Source organism: Hakea prostrata, chromosome 11, assembly GCF_041222555.1.
Source record: "Hakea prostrata isolate BN-2017 chromosome 11, UWA_Hpros_2, whole genome shotgun sequence".
NCBI lineage: Eukaryota > Viridiplantae > Streptophyta > Magnoliopsida > Proteales > Proteaceae > Hakea > Hakea prostrata.
In genome coordinates this window covers 8,868,190-8,884,356 of record NC_142610.1, presented here as the reverse complement: position 1 = coordinate 8,884,356, position 16,167 = coordinate 8,868,190, and the positions used below count along the sequence as shown (strand labels likewise).

General features: G+C 38.4%; 2 protein-coding genes across 2 annotated transcripts; one reads left to right on the top strand and one right to left on the bottom strand.

Annotated features, from left to right (window-relative positions):
* Positions 1–1,027: 1,027 nt before the first annotated feature.
* LOC148999943 (leucine aminopeptidase 1-like) lies at positions 1,028–10,703 on the top strand. The gene is made up of 10 exons (XM_089139508.1): positions 1,028–1,372; positions 1,463–1,883; positions 1,967–2,161; positions 2,409–2,634; positions 2,881–3,007; positions 3,087–3,182; positions 8,814–8,891; positions 9,221–9,281; positions 9,507–9,694; positions 10,278–10,703. Exons 1-10 carry the CDS (start codon positions 1,172–1,174, stop codon positions 10,404–10,406), a joined length of 1,722 nt encoding a protein of 573 aa, XP_088995634.1. The 5' UTR covers positions 1,028–1,171; the 3' UTR covers positions 10,407–10,703.
* Positions 10,704–11,504: 801 nt separating this feature from the next.
* LOC148999942 (uncharacterized) lies at positions 11,505–15,724 on the bottom strand. Its single transcript, XM_089139507.1, is given in 8 exon segments — positions 11,505–12,123; positions 12,227–12,391; positions 12,872–13,025; positions 13,238–13,431; positions 13,782–13,874; positions 13,876–13,984; positions 15,087–15,291; positions 15,376–15,724. Coding segments are annotated over 8 exon segments (1,509 nt in total). The 5' UTR covers positions 15,530–15,724; the 3' UTR covers positions 11,505–11,688.
* Between the last annotated feature and the right edge of the window lie 443 nt (positions 15,725–16,167).

Sequence of the window (16,167 nt, the reverse complement as noted above, 5' to 3'; positions counted from 1 at the left end):
CATATCAAACCTGTCAGAAGGACTGGGAACCATAGGTCCAGGAATGGAAGGAGGTTTATTTTGCCTCTATATACGATGTTGTCACCTTTGTGCCAAAAACACATTAAGCTATTAAACCCAGGAAGGTTGTCAAATGCATATCTTTTTGGGTTTTGAGGTATCCAGATAAATATGGTATGGTATTGCCATATTGGTATGATATAGCTACACTGTACTGTTTGATACTTTGATAACTGGTAGTAGTATGGACAAAATTATACAAATGAACCACACTCCATCGATATTGTATCAAATATCAAAAAATTTTTATACTGGTATGACATAAGTTTACTATTTATATTTTATACAATAATGATATGAAGTAAATTTATTTGATACTTCATACCGAATATCGATTCTATACCAAATTAACATGAAGTTTAGTTAGGACCCGTTTGATAATCCACCAAGTTTTTGTTCAAAGAACACCACAAACAGTTCCGATTTCTTGAAGCAGAAACATTTTTTTTAGGCGTTTGATGAAACTTGTTTTTGGAAGTGAAAATATTATCACTAGGATTTTAGTAGAGCTCTTATGTTTTGAATATTAAATTTCATAAATACCCGTCCTAACTCTTTCACTTAAACATAATCCACATCCAACTTTTGCTTTGAAAAATAAATGCAGCAAACAAATAGTTGTGTTAAAACTGTTTATTTGAAGCAAAAATTTTCATAAATTTTAATTTATAGTTGAAAAATTACCTGAAACAAAACAGTACAATCAAATGACTTTGATTTGACTTTGATTTTTGATTGATTCTAATTCTCGAGAAGCACTAGAAACTGTTTTTTCAAGGGGTGATTATCTGTAAAGGATGGATTTAGTCCTAATCAGATTTTGCTTCAGTTCTGTGCAATAAATGTGTAGTGCAGTCATCAGATCGAGATCTCGATCAACATTTTCGATATCGACCGAGATCTCAATCCTACGGCTACAAATTTCTCTGAATGTGTCATGCATTTACTGCATAGGACTGGAGCTCAATCCATCTAGCCAGCGCCCAGTGGCAACGGTTGAGCGGGCTGTGATAAAGTAGCCGAGCACTCACACTGGTGCTGACGACTGCGCTTACGAGGTTTGCTGCTTATCATTTGGGTTGTCAATAAATATATTGACTTCACTGACCATATGATGGCTGTTGCCTTTGCCTCACTTTTTCCTTCTCTGCTTCGTTCCTCCCCTCGAATTCTTTTCAAACTAAACCCTTCTCCGATCTTGCGTTTTTCTCTTACTTCCCGTGTCAGTTCTGGTAGACAATTTCGCATGGCCCATGCCATCACTCAGGCCGCTCTCGGCCTCACTAAGCCTGCTAATGCTGAATTCCCCAAGGTAACGTATAGGGTTCATGAATCTGAATACCTGAATTTAAGTTGGTTAAATCTGAAATGGGTTTTATGTGTTTATCAAAATTCCTTACAGATTGATTTCTCTGCGAAAGATGTCGATTTGGTGGAGTGGAAAGGGGACATTCTTGCAGTTGGGGTCACAGAGAAAGATATGGCCAAGGACGAGAATTCCAAGTTTGAGAACTCGATTCTGAGAAAACTGGATACCCATTTGGGTGGTCTTTTGGCTGAAGTATCAGCGGAGGAGGATTTCACTGGGAAAGCTGGGCAGTGCACCCTTCACAGGTTTCCTGGTTTGGGATCCAAGAGGATCGGTTTGATTGGGCTAGGTCAGTGTCCGCCTTCTTTTTCTGCTAGTGTTTACAAGAGTCTTGGTGAGGCTGTTGCTTCTGCTGCCAAAACTGCCCAGGCAAGTAATGTGGCCATTGCTCTTGCTTCCTCTGAGGGGCTCTCTGTCGATTCAAAGCTTCTCACTGCTTCGGCCATAGCTTCCGGTACGTACTTGATGCTTCCTGTGATGGACGCTGATTTTATTAGATTCAAAATTTTGGAATCTCATTTTGGTTTTTAATTACAGGAACTGTGCTGGGAATTTTCGAAGATAATAGATTTAAGTCAGAGTCGAAGAAGCCTTTACTGAAGTCGGTCGATATTGTTGGTCTTGGATCTGCTCCCGAATTAGAGAAGAAGCTCAAGTATGCTGGTGATGTTTGCTCTGGGGTAATTTTTGGAAGAGAGCTAGTGAATGCACCCGCAAATGTACTTACCCCTGGTCCGTAATGGTTATCAAATTTTTTTTTTTTTTTAAGTTCTGATTTTTTAATGTTTTCTTAAACATAGTGTACCAGAAAATGTACCAAGGCAACCATCTGCATCATCGATATGCATTGTTTTAGGGTTGTGGCCAACTGTTTGATGGATTGAAGAGGAATGTGATTCTGCTATTATGAATTTATCCGTTGCTATTTGGGGTCAGAGTTAGTGAGTTTTCTGATTGTTAATCGCATCTGTTATCTCAGGTGTACTGGCTGAGGAGGCATCCAAAATTGCTTCCATGTACAGCGATGTTCTTACTGCAAATATATTGGATGTGGAAAAGTGCAAAGAGTTGAAAATGGGATCTTATTTAGGTGTTGCTGCTGCTTCCGCAAATCCCCCACATTTTATCCATTTATGTTACAAACCTCCAACTGGGCCTGTCAAAGCCAAGTTGGGTCTTGTTGGGAAGGGTTTAACTTTTGACAGGTACTTGTTTCATTTCTAGAACTGCATTTTGTATTGCCATATTGGTTTCGAATTTCTTAAGATGTAAATTCTGGAAAGTGTATGCATGTGTTGCCCAAAATAAGAAACTCTTTGGGTTTCAAATGCTCTTCACATCATTCAATAAATACTAGGTTTTTGACATTTTGATGTTTCTGTTTCCTTTTGAGACTTTTTGTGAATAGATTGTGGTGTAAATTGGATGTTTGCTTGACTTTTTTCCATTAGTGGTGGCTATAACATCAAGACGGGACCAGGCTGTTCAATCGAGCTTATGAAATTTGACATGGGAGGTTCTGCAGCAGTTTTAGGTGCAGCAAAAGCCCTTGGTCAAATCAAACCTCCAGGAGTAGAGGCAAGCCTAACTGATCCTTACATATTAACTGAAAATTGGAGTATGTGTTTGAAAATGGTTGAGGGTGTTCTACTTCCAGGTACATTTCATTGTTGCGGCCTGTGAGAACATGATAAGTGGTACAGGAATGAGACCCGGTGACGTCATTACAGCCTCAAATGGGAAAACAATTGAGGTAAAACTTTCTTGTATAAAGAATTTTCTACAAGTTGTTTATGTTAGGAAGGACTATGATACTTTGTTATGTATACATGTGAAATGACTGGATTTGTGCTCATTGTAGAAAAGTGATGTGATAACTCAAAGTTTTAGATAATGGGAAAGAAAGAAAGTTATGTGATAACTCAAGGTTTTAGATAAGTGACTCAAAAGAGAAGATCAGTGGCAAATGAGTGACATGAAGAACAGATTCAAGGAAAATAATAAGATGTAATAGAGATCCTACCCTTAGACATTCAAGATAAGATTACTTGGTGTGTGCTTTTTGTTGATGATATTGTTTTGGTAGACAAGATAGAAGAAGGGATAAATACCAAGTTAGAATCATGGTGAGCAACTTTGGAATCAAAAGGCTTTAAATGAAGTAAAATGAAGATAATATCTTGTGTAACTTTGCTCATGCTTTGGCCATAGTTGTCACGGCGATGAGGCGATGTGAGGCGATTTAGGCTAGTTGAGGCAATGAGTCGACAAGGCGCCCTCCAAGGCGCTTTTGAGACGGTTGAGGCGTTTTAAGTGAAATTTTTAGCGTACATCTCATTCACTCCAATTCATTCTAAATCTATCATATCTTATATAATAAAAAACTAATATTAGCCTACCTCAAGTCATCCAACATACTACAAACCATACATAGTAGGTCCTAAATAAAAAGTTGGGGAAGAAAGGAAGAGAAGAAGTCATTTGTCGCTGGCCGCTGCTTGCCAGAGTGTCGTCGCGGGAATGGAAGAGAAGAAGAGAGGAAGAGAGAGAGAGATTAGGGATTAGAGTGAGAATGAGAGTGAGACTGTGAGACTCGAGTCAAGAACTTATTCTCTTTCGACTTTGTTTGTTTTTTTTTCTTTTTTTTAACATTTGATCACATGTTGTCGTTATAAATATGCATATAGGTTCAAACAATAGATACTTTACAATTGGAATCTAATAAGTAATTTAATGTATGCCTTCGATTTGACATCTTTCATGTGATTTAAAAAAAAAAAAAAAAGCGGACGCGTTGGGGTATAAGGTGTCCGAGGCTCTTGAGGCGGCGTCTAGGCAATGCCTCATATCCCAAGGCCGTTGCCTTATTGCCTGAAAATGAGGCGACACCGATTTGAGGTGCTCCGAAGGTGCCCAGACGCCTAGGCAACGCTTAGGTGACGCCTTAACAACTATGGCTATGGCAAATGATGAGGTGTTGAAACTTGATAATAAGGAGACTCTTAAAAGCGATTATTTTAGGTACATGGGCTCGATCATAGATAAAGAAGGTGATTTAGAGAATGATATTTCCAAAGAATTAAAATAGGGTGAATGAAGTAGAGAGGTGCGTCGCAGTCTTGTGTGCTTTGCGTATTTCTTTAAAGCTTAAAGGAAAATTCAAGAGGACCATTGTATGACCAATTATGATGTATGGTGCAAAGTCTTACGCCATTAAGAAGCATCATATAAATAAACTCAGTTTAACAGAAATGAGAATGCTAAGATTAATGAGTGACAAAACTAGGAAGGATAAGGTAAGGAATGATTGTACTAGAGTTCTTATGGGAGTAGCTCCGGTAAACAATGTAGAAACCCAACCTTGGCTGACCCATATGTAACCAGGTTTCCATACCAAGATGAACCGAATCCGAGTTTGGGGATATAATGTCTTTGTTTATTTTAATTAATTTATTATAGAAGTTAGATTCATAGTTTATTTAGTTTCTAATTACTTTTAGTTTCCTTATCTGAATTGGTTTCTTAGTTATGGAATTAATCTTAATTTTTGAGGTTCTTTAATCTTCTTTATAAATAGGGAAAATTTTAGGGACACCCCAAGATATATGGCAAAAAGCAAAGACACCCCAAAATTATCTCAAATTGGCATAGACACCCCAAAATGGCACTTGAAATTGCACAATAGCACACTCTGTCAGTATTTTCTGTTAGGTCATCGTTATATAATTTTTTAAACCCCTAAACTACCCCTTTATTCTTATGAGCTTACCGTCTCGCCCTTGACAACATTAAAGAAAGGGTACAAATGAATCACACACACTGGTGGTTGATCTGGCCGAACTCAAACCACTGCACATGAATCTCACCTTGTATTCTGGAGGCTCATCCCTTGGTTGATTCTCCCAATCGATCTCACACAATCTGAAGAAGAGTCACTGAAGTTACAGACAGGAAGAATAGGAGTGATTCTCAATCTGCAAGAAATAACGAAATGCTTCTCCCATATAGAATCCACCCATTTTTTTCGAATCCAAGAGCTGAAAGAGAAATTGCCTAGAATCTTCAATGAAACAGGGAAAATTTTTCTAAAGCTCTTGTTTGGGTAATTGAATTCTCAGATAATATTTAGAATGACACACCCACACATCTTCTTCCTCTACCCAAGACGTAATCCTTAGTGTAAACTGCCCAGCTCTCAGTTTGGCTCCTCCACCATTGCTGCAAGCATGTTGGGGGAACCCTCACTGTAATCTCATTTTTTTAATGTTCTTTTATAGGCATAATTGTAATTTTGCTTTTAGTAAATGGATATAATTAAGGGCATATATATCTTTTTATCTAATCAATTAACGGTTCTAACAGAAAAGGGGGTGATTGCCACTTTTGCATACTTGTGGGTTGTCTCTCTGCTTTTTGCCAATTGTATTGGGGTGTCTCTGAAATTTGTAATCTCCCATGGTCAGACAGAAACTGAAAATATGAATTGAGTTTATGGTTTTGAAAGCCAATGTGCACCCTTCTCCCCCCCCCCCCCCCTCCTCTTTCTCTTGTGCGATACTACTTTCTCTTCTTGCTATTCTTCTAATTTTCTCTCTGTGAAGGCTCACCATAGCAGCCTATTCATAAGGTTTACATTAAGAGGGAGCCGTCAGCCACCCTTACTTTATCCTTACCAGAGTAAATGGTATAAGATTCATAGTAATTGGATATACTAGTCATATGGTTGGTGGCACACAAGTCAATGATCCAAAAGGAGGCTGTTTAGGAGTAACTATGGAGACTTACAAAGCTGATGATGATTAGGAGTCAGCCATTGTAGAGGATGGACTGCTCAAATAAGACATAACTCTTTGGGATGCTGCCAAGTCCTCCTTAGTAAATTAATTGGAGTCTGATGCCTATGAACTCATCAGGGACTCCAAGTGTCAGAAACAACCATTACAGAATGTGCGTTAGCTCCCCATTATGATCCCACGAGCAGTAGTACTTCCACCACGTGTACCAGGAGGATGTCCATATAAAACACATCACTTGTCCTTACTCCTTGGTATGCCAAAGTTTTCCACAACAAGTGCATCTAAGCTTCTCCTGGTCGTTGCCCTAACACTGTCTTTTGTCAACATTACACCAGTTATGCTGAAAACTAGAGGAAAAAGCTGATGGCTCAAGAGAGAAAGTAGGTCCCCTAGCAGTCTCTCTCGTCTCCTCACTTTGTAAGTGACTGCATACTTCATCCAGTAATGAAAGAGGAAAGTCGTGCAAAGTTTGTATACTGATGGGCTCAAAGTTGGGGTTCAATGCTCCAATGAGAAAGCTGTGCAGTGCTCGTTGTTGTGCCAGCATCCTTGCATAGTTGCCAAGTTGGTGAGGCAGCTTAGGTGTTTGGTGGCTTCCTAAGCACCATGGCTATTAGGTGGCCACAAGGCGCCACCTTAGTGAACAGAGCATTTTAGCGTACATTTTATTTAGCATGATCTTTTTATGTGGCACAAATAGCACACTGAAACTTACGTAATTCTACTTATAAGCTAAACAAACATTAAGGAGTCATAATGATGCAAGATTATCAACAAGAAACAAGAAGAAGAAGAAGAAGAAGAAGAAGAAGAAGAAGAAGAAGAAGAAGAAGCCTTGTCCCTGACTAAATGGAGCTGGCTACATGGATCCAGAATGCAAGATAGCATAAAAGATAATAAGTTTATCTCACATAATACAAGTATACAATAGCATAATAACATATGATTATGATTTGAAGAAATATGAAAATGAAAGCAGTAGTTAGACAGGGGGGGGGGGGGGGGGGGGGCTTTTTTTTTAAAATTATTATTTAATTTAAAAAAAAATTTAAAACAAACCCCCCCCCCCCCCCCCCCCCCCCCCCCCCCCCCCCGTCCCCCCCCCCCCCCCCCCTCCCCCTTTCCCCCCCCCCAGTCCCCTTTTTTTACCATGTTAGACTTACCTCTCTGATGAAGTAAGTCCTAACCGATTTGGTCTCTTTTACAATTATGAGTTTATTTTTTTATTTTTCACCCATTAATCTTCAATTGATCCCATGCTTCTTGTTACATGGTAACAAAGCATACAACCAATAATATGTGGTGCCATGCAATAAATTTTGATCATTTTAAAAAATCCAAAAAAAATAAATCTGAGTACGAAACATCCAAACGTCGACTGCTCAGCCCAAAAGCCATCAATATCCCATACAAAGCCTTGTCTAGAGAATAAAGCATAGAGTTCTTTGCTTGTACAAAATGGAGATCATAACCTTGATGCCCATAAAACGCCTTGCAACACTTTGATAACAAAGAATTCTTGTATCAAGAGGCATTAGTCATTTGGTTCTGATACTTTAAAGTTTAAACTAATTTCTATTTGGGTAACTGGTCATTTATTGATGATGACTTGGATTTAGTTTTAGTATGGACAAAACTTTGATGGGAACCTCAAATCAATCATTGGATTAAATGGGTAGAACCTTCGAATGAACTCCCACTCGTATAGCAGATTCACTTGAACGCCAGCTCATGGCAACAACCTGTAATGTGTTCACTCCCACACACACACACACATTGCAGTTGAATAGTACAGACAGGAAACATAAAGGGAAACATTTAGTTAATTCAGCACTACAAATGACTGGATTAAAGTTGTTATACAATGCTTCCTGATCCCTTGAATACCCTATTCAAGTTCCCCCTAACCTGAGAGTCCTCTCCCCACTGGCAAGCTTGCCCCAAATAATAGTATTCAATCCCTGCCCCAACCAAAAAAAAAGAAAAAGAAATCACCTGATGTCCCTCTAATACAGCTCCAACAAATCCTAATTAATTTCTTTCCACACAAGCCAGCATGGGAGTGGATGCTTTCAATAGGACCCTTCCAGCTGTGCTTGTCCTTTTGTGGCTGAATTTGTCACCCATTCCCACCGCACATGGTTATTTGGATTAGACACCCTACAGCCGTTCTATCCCTACACCCTCAATGATAGTGTCTTAAGAAATTTGTTTCCTTCTTTCTTTGGATTCTGCTTGTGTTGGTGTTTTGTTTTGGACTGTCATTGCTTTACAACATCAACAGAACTAGTATTTTCAACCTACCAATTGTTGGCGGCATCTGGTTTCTTGTCAATGTGTGCTTGGTACTTAACATTGTCCAAGACTACTGATTTGACTAAAGCATTTTCTCCCCCACCTTTGTCCCTTATCCGACCCCAAATATTTAGGTCCATATTTTGTCAAGAATTTATACCATCAGTATTTAAACTTGGGTGTCCAGAATTGCTAACCTATGAGTTTTGAGGAAAACAAATTTGTTGTTTGGGGATTTCATTTGGCCTTCTTAAAATGTCTGGATTGTTTCTCAAAATCTTTTTTTGTGGCAGGTCAATAATACTGATGCTGAAGGCAGACTCACCCTTGCAGATGCTTTGATTTATGCGTGCAACCAAGGTGTTGAGAAGGTAAGATCGTTGTGATTTTGCATATTGTTGCTTAGAACAATGACGACAACCGTTGCCATTCCTGCAGTATTGCTGGAAAACTGCAGAATTTTTTTGCCCCTTATAAATGTTTAGATATTCTGTACTCATTTTTGTTTAGAAGTGTTAAAATTCAGTTACTCTTTGATAGTGCCTGACAAACGTATGGTAATTTGGCTCCTTTAGTATTTACTTGTTTGGTCTTTAACATTTTACAGTTTTCCTTTCTGATATCCCCTTCAGTAAATATTATTTTGATTTTTCTAAGGTTTAGATTTCTTGCTAACACCTTCTAAACCTGCTATCTTCAGATTGTTGATCTGGCAACATTGACTGGGGCCTGTGTAGTTGCCCTTGGGCCCAATATTGCAGGTAAATCCACTTAATGCTTCTCCCACTGTTATCCGTTGCCCTACTCCAAATATTTGGGCATACTCTTGTTCAGAATTTATATGACCAGATGTTTTAATGTGAAAATTGTGAAATCATTTTTATGACAAAGCATAATGTGGCCTTGTGACTTTATAAATGATCACCCTTTGAAAATGCTAAATTTTCTGGATAAAATTATACTCAGAACATTCAATTCTTAAACAGGAGTCTTTACACCAAGTGATGATCTGGCAAAAGAGGTTCTCGCTGCTTCAGAGGTTTCTGGGGAGAAGTTTTGGAGAATGCCATTGGAGGACAGCTATTGGGAGTCCATGAAATCAGGGGTCGCTGACATGGTGAACACAGGAGGTCGTCAAGGTGGTGCCATCACTGCAGCTCTCTTCCTGAAACAGGTATAGACATGTTTGATTCTCTTCTCTTTGAACGATGGTCTAATTACACAGAAAAAAAAGGCACCTAGCATTATGATAGTGATGCATCTATGGTAATTCCATAAGTTAACAAATCTTGCCATGGACTTCAGCAAAATTCACTCTCAATTGCTAGTCTTTGAGGAGAGGGTACCCAAGTACCTATTAACACACTCACATGGTTATTCATATTTGATATGAAACTATCATCTTTGTCCATCACATGGAACCATTCTGAGATCTCCCCCGTCATGTGGGATCTACATAGATCTCTCATTTCCCCCTCCACACAAGACTATTCGAGATCAAGTTGGGTACTCCACGCCAATTGGCTTCCCCCAAGTGTGGCCATTCCCACAACCTTAGCTCTGATAGCATCAATATGACTTCTCTGTTCTGAATTGATCTGGTTTTTGGAGGGCTAGCCATGGATCAATGCTGTCCACCCATCCCGCTCCTCCCCAAGTAGTGGGTGAAGGAGATATTGATCGAAAAGTAGAATGCTGAGGGTTATGATTTGATTCTGAAACTTAGTTTTTTTTTCTTCTTTCTTTAATTGTTTCAGTTTGTGGATGAGAAAGTCCAGTGGATGCATATAGATATGGCTGGTCCCGTATGGAACGACAAGAAGAAGTGTGCAACAGGGTTTGGTGTCTCAACTCTGGTGGAGTGGGTTCTGAAGAACTCTTCTTAGGCTGGGTGAAAAATTACTAACCCAGATACGTGATTGGTTCCCAGTAACAGGTATGGGAATGGTTCAATGCAACTATAGATAGACCAAGGCCAATTGACGTATTTATTGGAACGATATCTGTTTGGTGTTTTGGTAAAATTTACTGGAAGAATTAGGAGATGCTTGGGGTGATTATTGTGAAAATTTTCCTTTTGACTTACTGGGATAAGGAACCTCATTTCAATGTTAATTCGTCTTGTTTGAATCTTTTGATTTTCTGAGGTAACTTGTCTAAAGAGTAACACCACCCCCTTCCAACTATAATTCAATCTGATTATCAGAGAGCCACTCTTGGGAGAGAAATGGGTATGAAGAATCTCTCCCATTGCTCTCTCTCCATTCCCATCAAGGATACTTATACTTTTCCCATATGATAGAACACCAAAAATTGAACTTTGTAGTAAGAAACATCATTCTGGGAGGGAAATTCTTACATTTTTTTTTTTGGTAAAGGGAAATTCTTACATTTCAGTTGCAACCAAAGAGAGAAATTTTCATACAATCAGATTCAATCTAGGGGTGCATGTCTTGGCATAAAGTTAAATGTTCAAATGGCCATGGGTTTGAGTTTTGAAACAATCTTTTTGCTAAAGCTCGCTAAAGACTGTGTACTTTATACCCTCTCAGGTCTTGTAACATGTAATAGGTATGCCTACTTTCTAAGGCTCAATCCAGGTTGGTTAGGTTTTCAAACATTTGAGGGGTGGCAGTGGATGTTTTCCGGCGGGCGGTGGGTGATTTTTGATAGGTATTTTCATTTTCCGGTGGTTCATCTTAACTAATGAAGCAAATAAGGGATTCCCTTTTACCCATATATGTAAAACTAAATTTTAAAAATAGGGTTTAAGTTATGAGGCATTTGAATCATTTTAACAAGAAGACTATTATAGTTTATTAAAAAAATATTGGACTTCCAAATTCCAATCACGAATTGGAAACACTGAGTTCTCCTCTGTTCTCAGGTTTTGAGAAAAACTGAAACCTGATCAAACCAATTTGGATTAGAAGAAGACCATTCCTATTCGAACCTTTTTCAGAAGCCAAATAACAACCCTTCTCTGGATTTATTTATTTTTTCTTAACTTATTTTGGTAGTTGATCACTACATGAAACTTATTATCTTCAATGGTAACAAAATGAAATCAATCAACTCAACAAAGTACATATAAATGAGCAATGATATCCTTCTTCTTAGCAAGCTGAGACTCTTGATTAGTCTCTGCTTGACTTAACTTTAATTTCCTTATAATGGTTGAACTGGAGTCGTATAAGGTGAGTTCCAATCTGCATCAAATACTTGTTGAAGCTGTGATACAATGGCAGGATTATATGTACCAATGCTCACACCTGCAGTGTTATAGAAGTAATCCCATATAAGATTGTTGGTTCCAATGTGAGCTCTCACACCACTAACCACATATTTTGCATGGTTCACTCTGGTGAAATCTGGATAAATATTCCCAGTGCTTTGCCCATTCTTCAGGGCTGGACCAGTCATATTATACCCTGGAATAATAGAATACTTGATCTCCACTTTGCCACCACAGTTGTTGTATTTTGAAGATGAACAGAGGACATTGGAGTATAGAAGGGACTTCAGGTACTGATCTGTGCCATTAAGGTAATGCGCCCAGTAGGCTGCTATTACCCTGACTGTTGCATTCTTGGAGAAGACAACCTTACATACAGAAAGAAAAAAATTTAGAAGATGCAAAACTGATCAGGTAACATTACAAGAACTCCTAGAGATAAACAAAAATTGAAACAGGATCGTGAATTACCTCTGATATTGCAGATGAGAAAGATTGCCAAAAAACTGGTGGATTGTAAAATTGACTTTGACCAAGCCAGTCCATGGTATTAATTCTAACAGTTCCTCCAACCCCAACAGATTTTATTGTATCCAACCATCCTTGTTCATCTGCTTGGTAATTGCCAAATAGCATCTGCATGGAATCAATATTTCAGGAAAGATTAGAAGCCATAGATAGACATGGTTTAGAAATGAAATGAAAGTGAATTGGATCTATAATGGGGGAAGACATGGTTAAATTCTTGTACTGGGAGACCAAAATCTTTGAATGTTAGTTCTTTGGGTGGAGGAAATTTTGTAAGAAATAGAAATATGATTTTTCCTTCTGTATACAAGAATTCACTTTGAAATTTCGGATATTTTTGTGTATCTTTGTTATAGTTCCATGACTTCTATCGTATTACAGATAGGTAAGAGTCCACATGGTAATATAATTGGAGAAGGGAGAAACTCAAGAAGGCATGTCAACATGGAGTTGGTGTCTTCCATTTGAATGATCTCTTAATCCTGAGGCTCCACGGGTTCACAAAGATCATAGTTTGATTTGGAAATTTTTACATGGTTTTAACTTTGAACTTTACAGCATTAAAGATGCAAAGATAACTGCAATTACCTCTGGAGGAGAAAAGGATAGATAGGTAGTCTCATTCTGTGAAGTTGTGTTAGTGTAACCAGGAGTATCGATGGCAACTGGAAACGTGTAAGGGTTTGTCAATGGTGGATAGCCTGCTACATTGGGGGTATCCACATAATATGGCAGAGGTGAACTGCAAACAAGAAGAAAAATTAGATATTTGCTGAACATAATGAAATTTCAGGAGTTTTCAGCCTGTTCTTGGAGTGGAATAGATAATTTGAACTCATAACTGAAGATGAAACCATACTCCAGAGGCAGAGGGGTTTAGATCTAAAACTTAATTAGTCTATCTTCTATGAAGAAACATGGAAAACAGAGATGAACGCAGTCTATATAACATACCTGCACCTCTCTTGGATGGGGACAAAATGTGACCAACAAGGAACTTTTCTCTCAATTTGCCATTGCTGATCCCACACTGTCTTTGTATAAGCTGAAGAATTAAGGAATGCAAGCTTCAAGAGGTTGTTAAAGTATAATTCCACCTTTGTTGCTACACTTGAACAGTTAACAAGATAAATCCCAAGCTCTTTTACCTGTTAAGTACAATTAGTTATTGAAAACAGCATTAGAGTACAATAAACCTAGCTTTTAATCACATACTATCTTGCCTTACCCCTAAGGCACTGACATGATACAGCAAGAGTCCATTAATATAGTATTTGAATGTTCAGATGCTGGATGCCATTGGAATGCGAGACATAGTATTTATATGATTGCAGAAAAACCAGAAACTAGTTAAGAGAACATTTATTTTTTGAAATGTCCATAATCAACTAAACAGACCATCTAGATCAGTGGTTGACAAAATAAGCTTCTTCTTCTTTTTTTTTTTTTATAGATAACACCGAGTTCATAGAGGAGGAAAAAAAAGTTATGAAATTACCTGAGTTAGAGATTTCCAGTCATTGTTGGCAGATCCAATATAGATGTCTTTGTTATCTGATATCCAGACCTTTGCATGGACAATGCCTCCACCGATACCAGTTGCTAAGTGGTAAGGTGATGTTCTGAACATTTGGTCTTCCTGCAGCAAGGGCTGCTGATTCATTGTCATAATCAGGGTAAAACCCGGAGTATTGTACAATCCTGAAACACATTTGATTCCACAACAAAGACAGAATCATAAGTTACTGGAATAACACTCTATAGAACTTATTGTGGAAGCAATTGAACCCTTTGAAGGAAGCTTGATATTCATGCCTTTCTGGTTTTTACTGAAATAGGTCAGTCACAGGTTTGAACAACCATGAGTTGTTCTCTACAAGTGATGTAGGCAACCCAACTTGGTAATGAATGACTATGGAACTAGCTGACCTCAATGCTCTCTCAATCCTTGAAACTTCTTAAATACACTATACTCAAACAAATGACAAAAAATCATACATTTAAACTAGAAAACCAGCAGCAAAAGAATTCATATTAAAGCAAACTCCAGCAACCAAGTTCTCACTCATGAATCACCAAGAGCTGAAAGCTGCAGCTAGTGGAGGAAGTTTCTAGCCTAGCCCAATCCCACCCAGCCTTTTTTGGGTATCACATATGGCCTAGGCTTGCTCTCTGTCTTAAGGTTCATGTGAGAAAGAGGTGCATATTATGGAGGAGAAGAGCTTCAAACCAAGTTACTCATCTCATGCTTGGTATAAATTCGAAAAATAGGCTTTAGGTCTAGAATTCATAATGAAAGCCTACTCTTCACCATTTTCTGATATGTGATCATCTAGATCCAAAAAATATTTCAGATATAATGCATATCAAACACAGGCAACGGGTGTATTCGGTCGAATTGGAGGGGGAAATTGCTGTTCGACCGCATAGATCGTGCATCCAAAGATAGGAGTACCCAAAATTACCACTTCACCCCCGGCAAATTACCAATCATAATCATAGAGTAGTCGGCTATCAACCGGTAGGTGGGCATTTGAGAAAGGTGCCCAACATTTTCCTTGGGATAACTAGCAAAAAAAAATTCACGGGTTGGCTTAGTTGGCAATGACTACCCCTCTTAGTGATTGGGTTCAACTCTCTCTTAATATATATAATAGTCCCCACCCCCACCCCCAAGGAAAAAAAAACCCCATAAAAGCTCCCTTGAAAATAAAATATTTAACTGGCAGAAGGAAATAAAAAAAAAATTAAAGGGGGGCTCCTAGACATTTTGTAGGCCAATCAGCTCAGACTTGTTTCTGACCTGATATTGACATTGCGATCAGCAGCATTTTGTAGAGACTGATAAACTTGAAGACCCTCATTAGCACCGAAGCTCTGCAACTGGGCTGCAGTGTATCCATAGTCTCCTGATCGAGGATCGTTGGGGAGGGCTAAGAGCTCCCAGTACTGTGCAAGTATGTCCAGATTTCTAGTTGAGTTCCCAGCCAACCACCGGAACACATCCGCTGATGTGTGTTAAGAAATGTTAGATTTCGTGTTCACTGATTGAAACTCATCAAAAGACACAGAAAAAAAAGAGAGAAAGTTACCTGAAGAGAGAACGCCTGGAACAAGATGGAGTTCAGTCATGTTGGTGGGAATAGATTGGACCAGCCATGCCTTGCACTGAGATTGAGAGAGAGATGTGAGAGGAAAAAGAGCAAAGCAAAGACTGACTAAGAGAAGAGTAACTTGAGAAGCCATAGCAGAACAGGGCAGAACAGGGCAGAACAGAGCAGAGAAGTGGATCAGTAGTGAGTTTCTTCCAATCCTGCTAAATATAAAGAAAGTCAAACGAATCTCGAAACTGGGTTTAGAGTTTATTCCTCCACAGATTTCCCAACTACGTGTTTCGTGCTTTCTTTTGACATTTTCTCAGTCATTTTCTTACATTTTGAGTGAGAGAGAGAAGCATGCTTAGAGTTGACACCAGCGTTCCTAGCCTGGTTTTGTACAACGAAGAACAGCATTATTCTTCTTATATACTTGTTATCTGCAACAAATTTTTCTTAGAGAAAAATAAGAATATTCACAACATATATATATTTCTTAAAAGAATAAAATAAAAATGCACTACGTATTCTATTTTATATATTTTTATCATTTTCATTATTTTATTAAAATAAATCTTTCTTATTATAGTTTCAAAATTCAACTTTTGACTTGCTTCCTAGTAATCAAACCACAAGAGGCAGGCATTTAAGAAGCTTCATGTATTTTTTTAGGGGGAGAGGATATTCTTAACAACGAGATTTAACTATTCTCTCTTAAATATGCAGCGAGTGGAGTTTGGATTTTTTTTTGTGTGGGCCTACAAGTAAAAAATAATAAAATATTAAAAA

Excerpts from the sequence above, each read along its gene's own strand:
- LOC148999943 (XM_089139508.1), top strand. The coding sequence starts at position 1,172 with ATGATGGCTGTTGCCTTTGCCTCACTTTTTCCTTCTCTGCTTCGTTCC. Across the intron at positions 2,162-2,408 it reads CGCAAATGTACTTACCCCTG|GTGTACTGGCTGAGGAGGCA; the intron begins GTCCGTAATGGT and ends CTGTTATCTCAG. Across the intron at positions 3,183-8,813 it reads CAAATGGGAAAACAATTGAG|GTCAATAATACTGATGCTGA; the intron begins GTAAAACTTTCT and ends TTTTTGTGGCAG.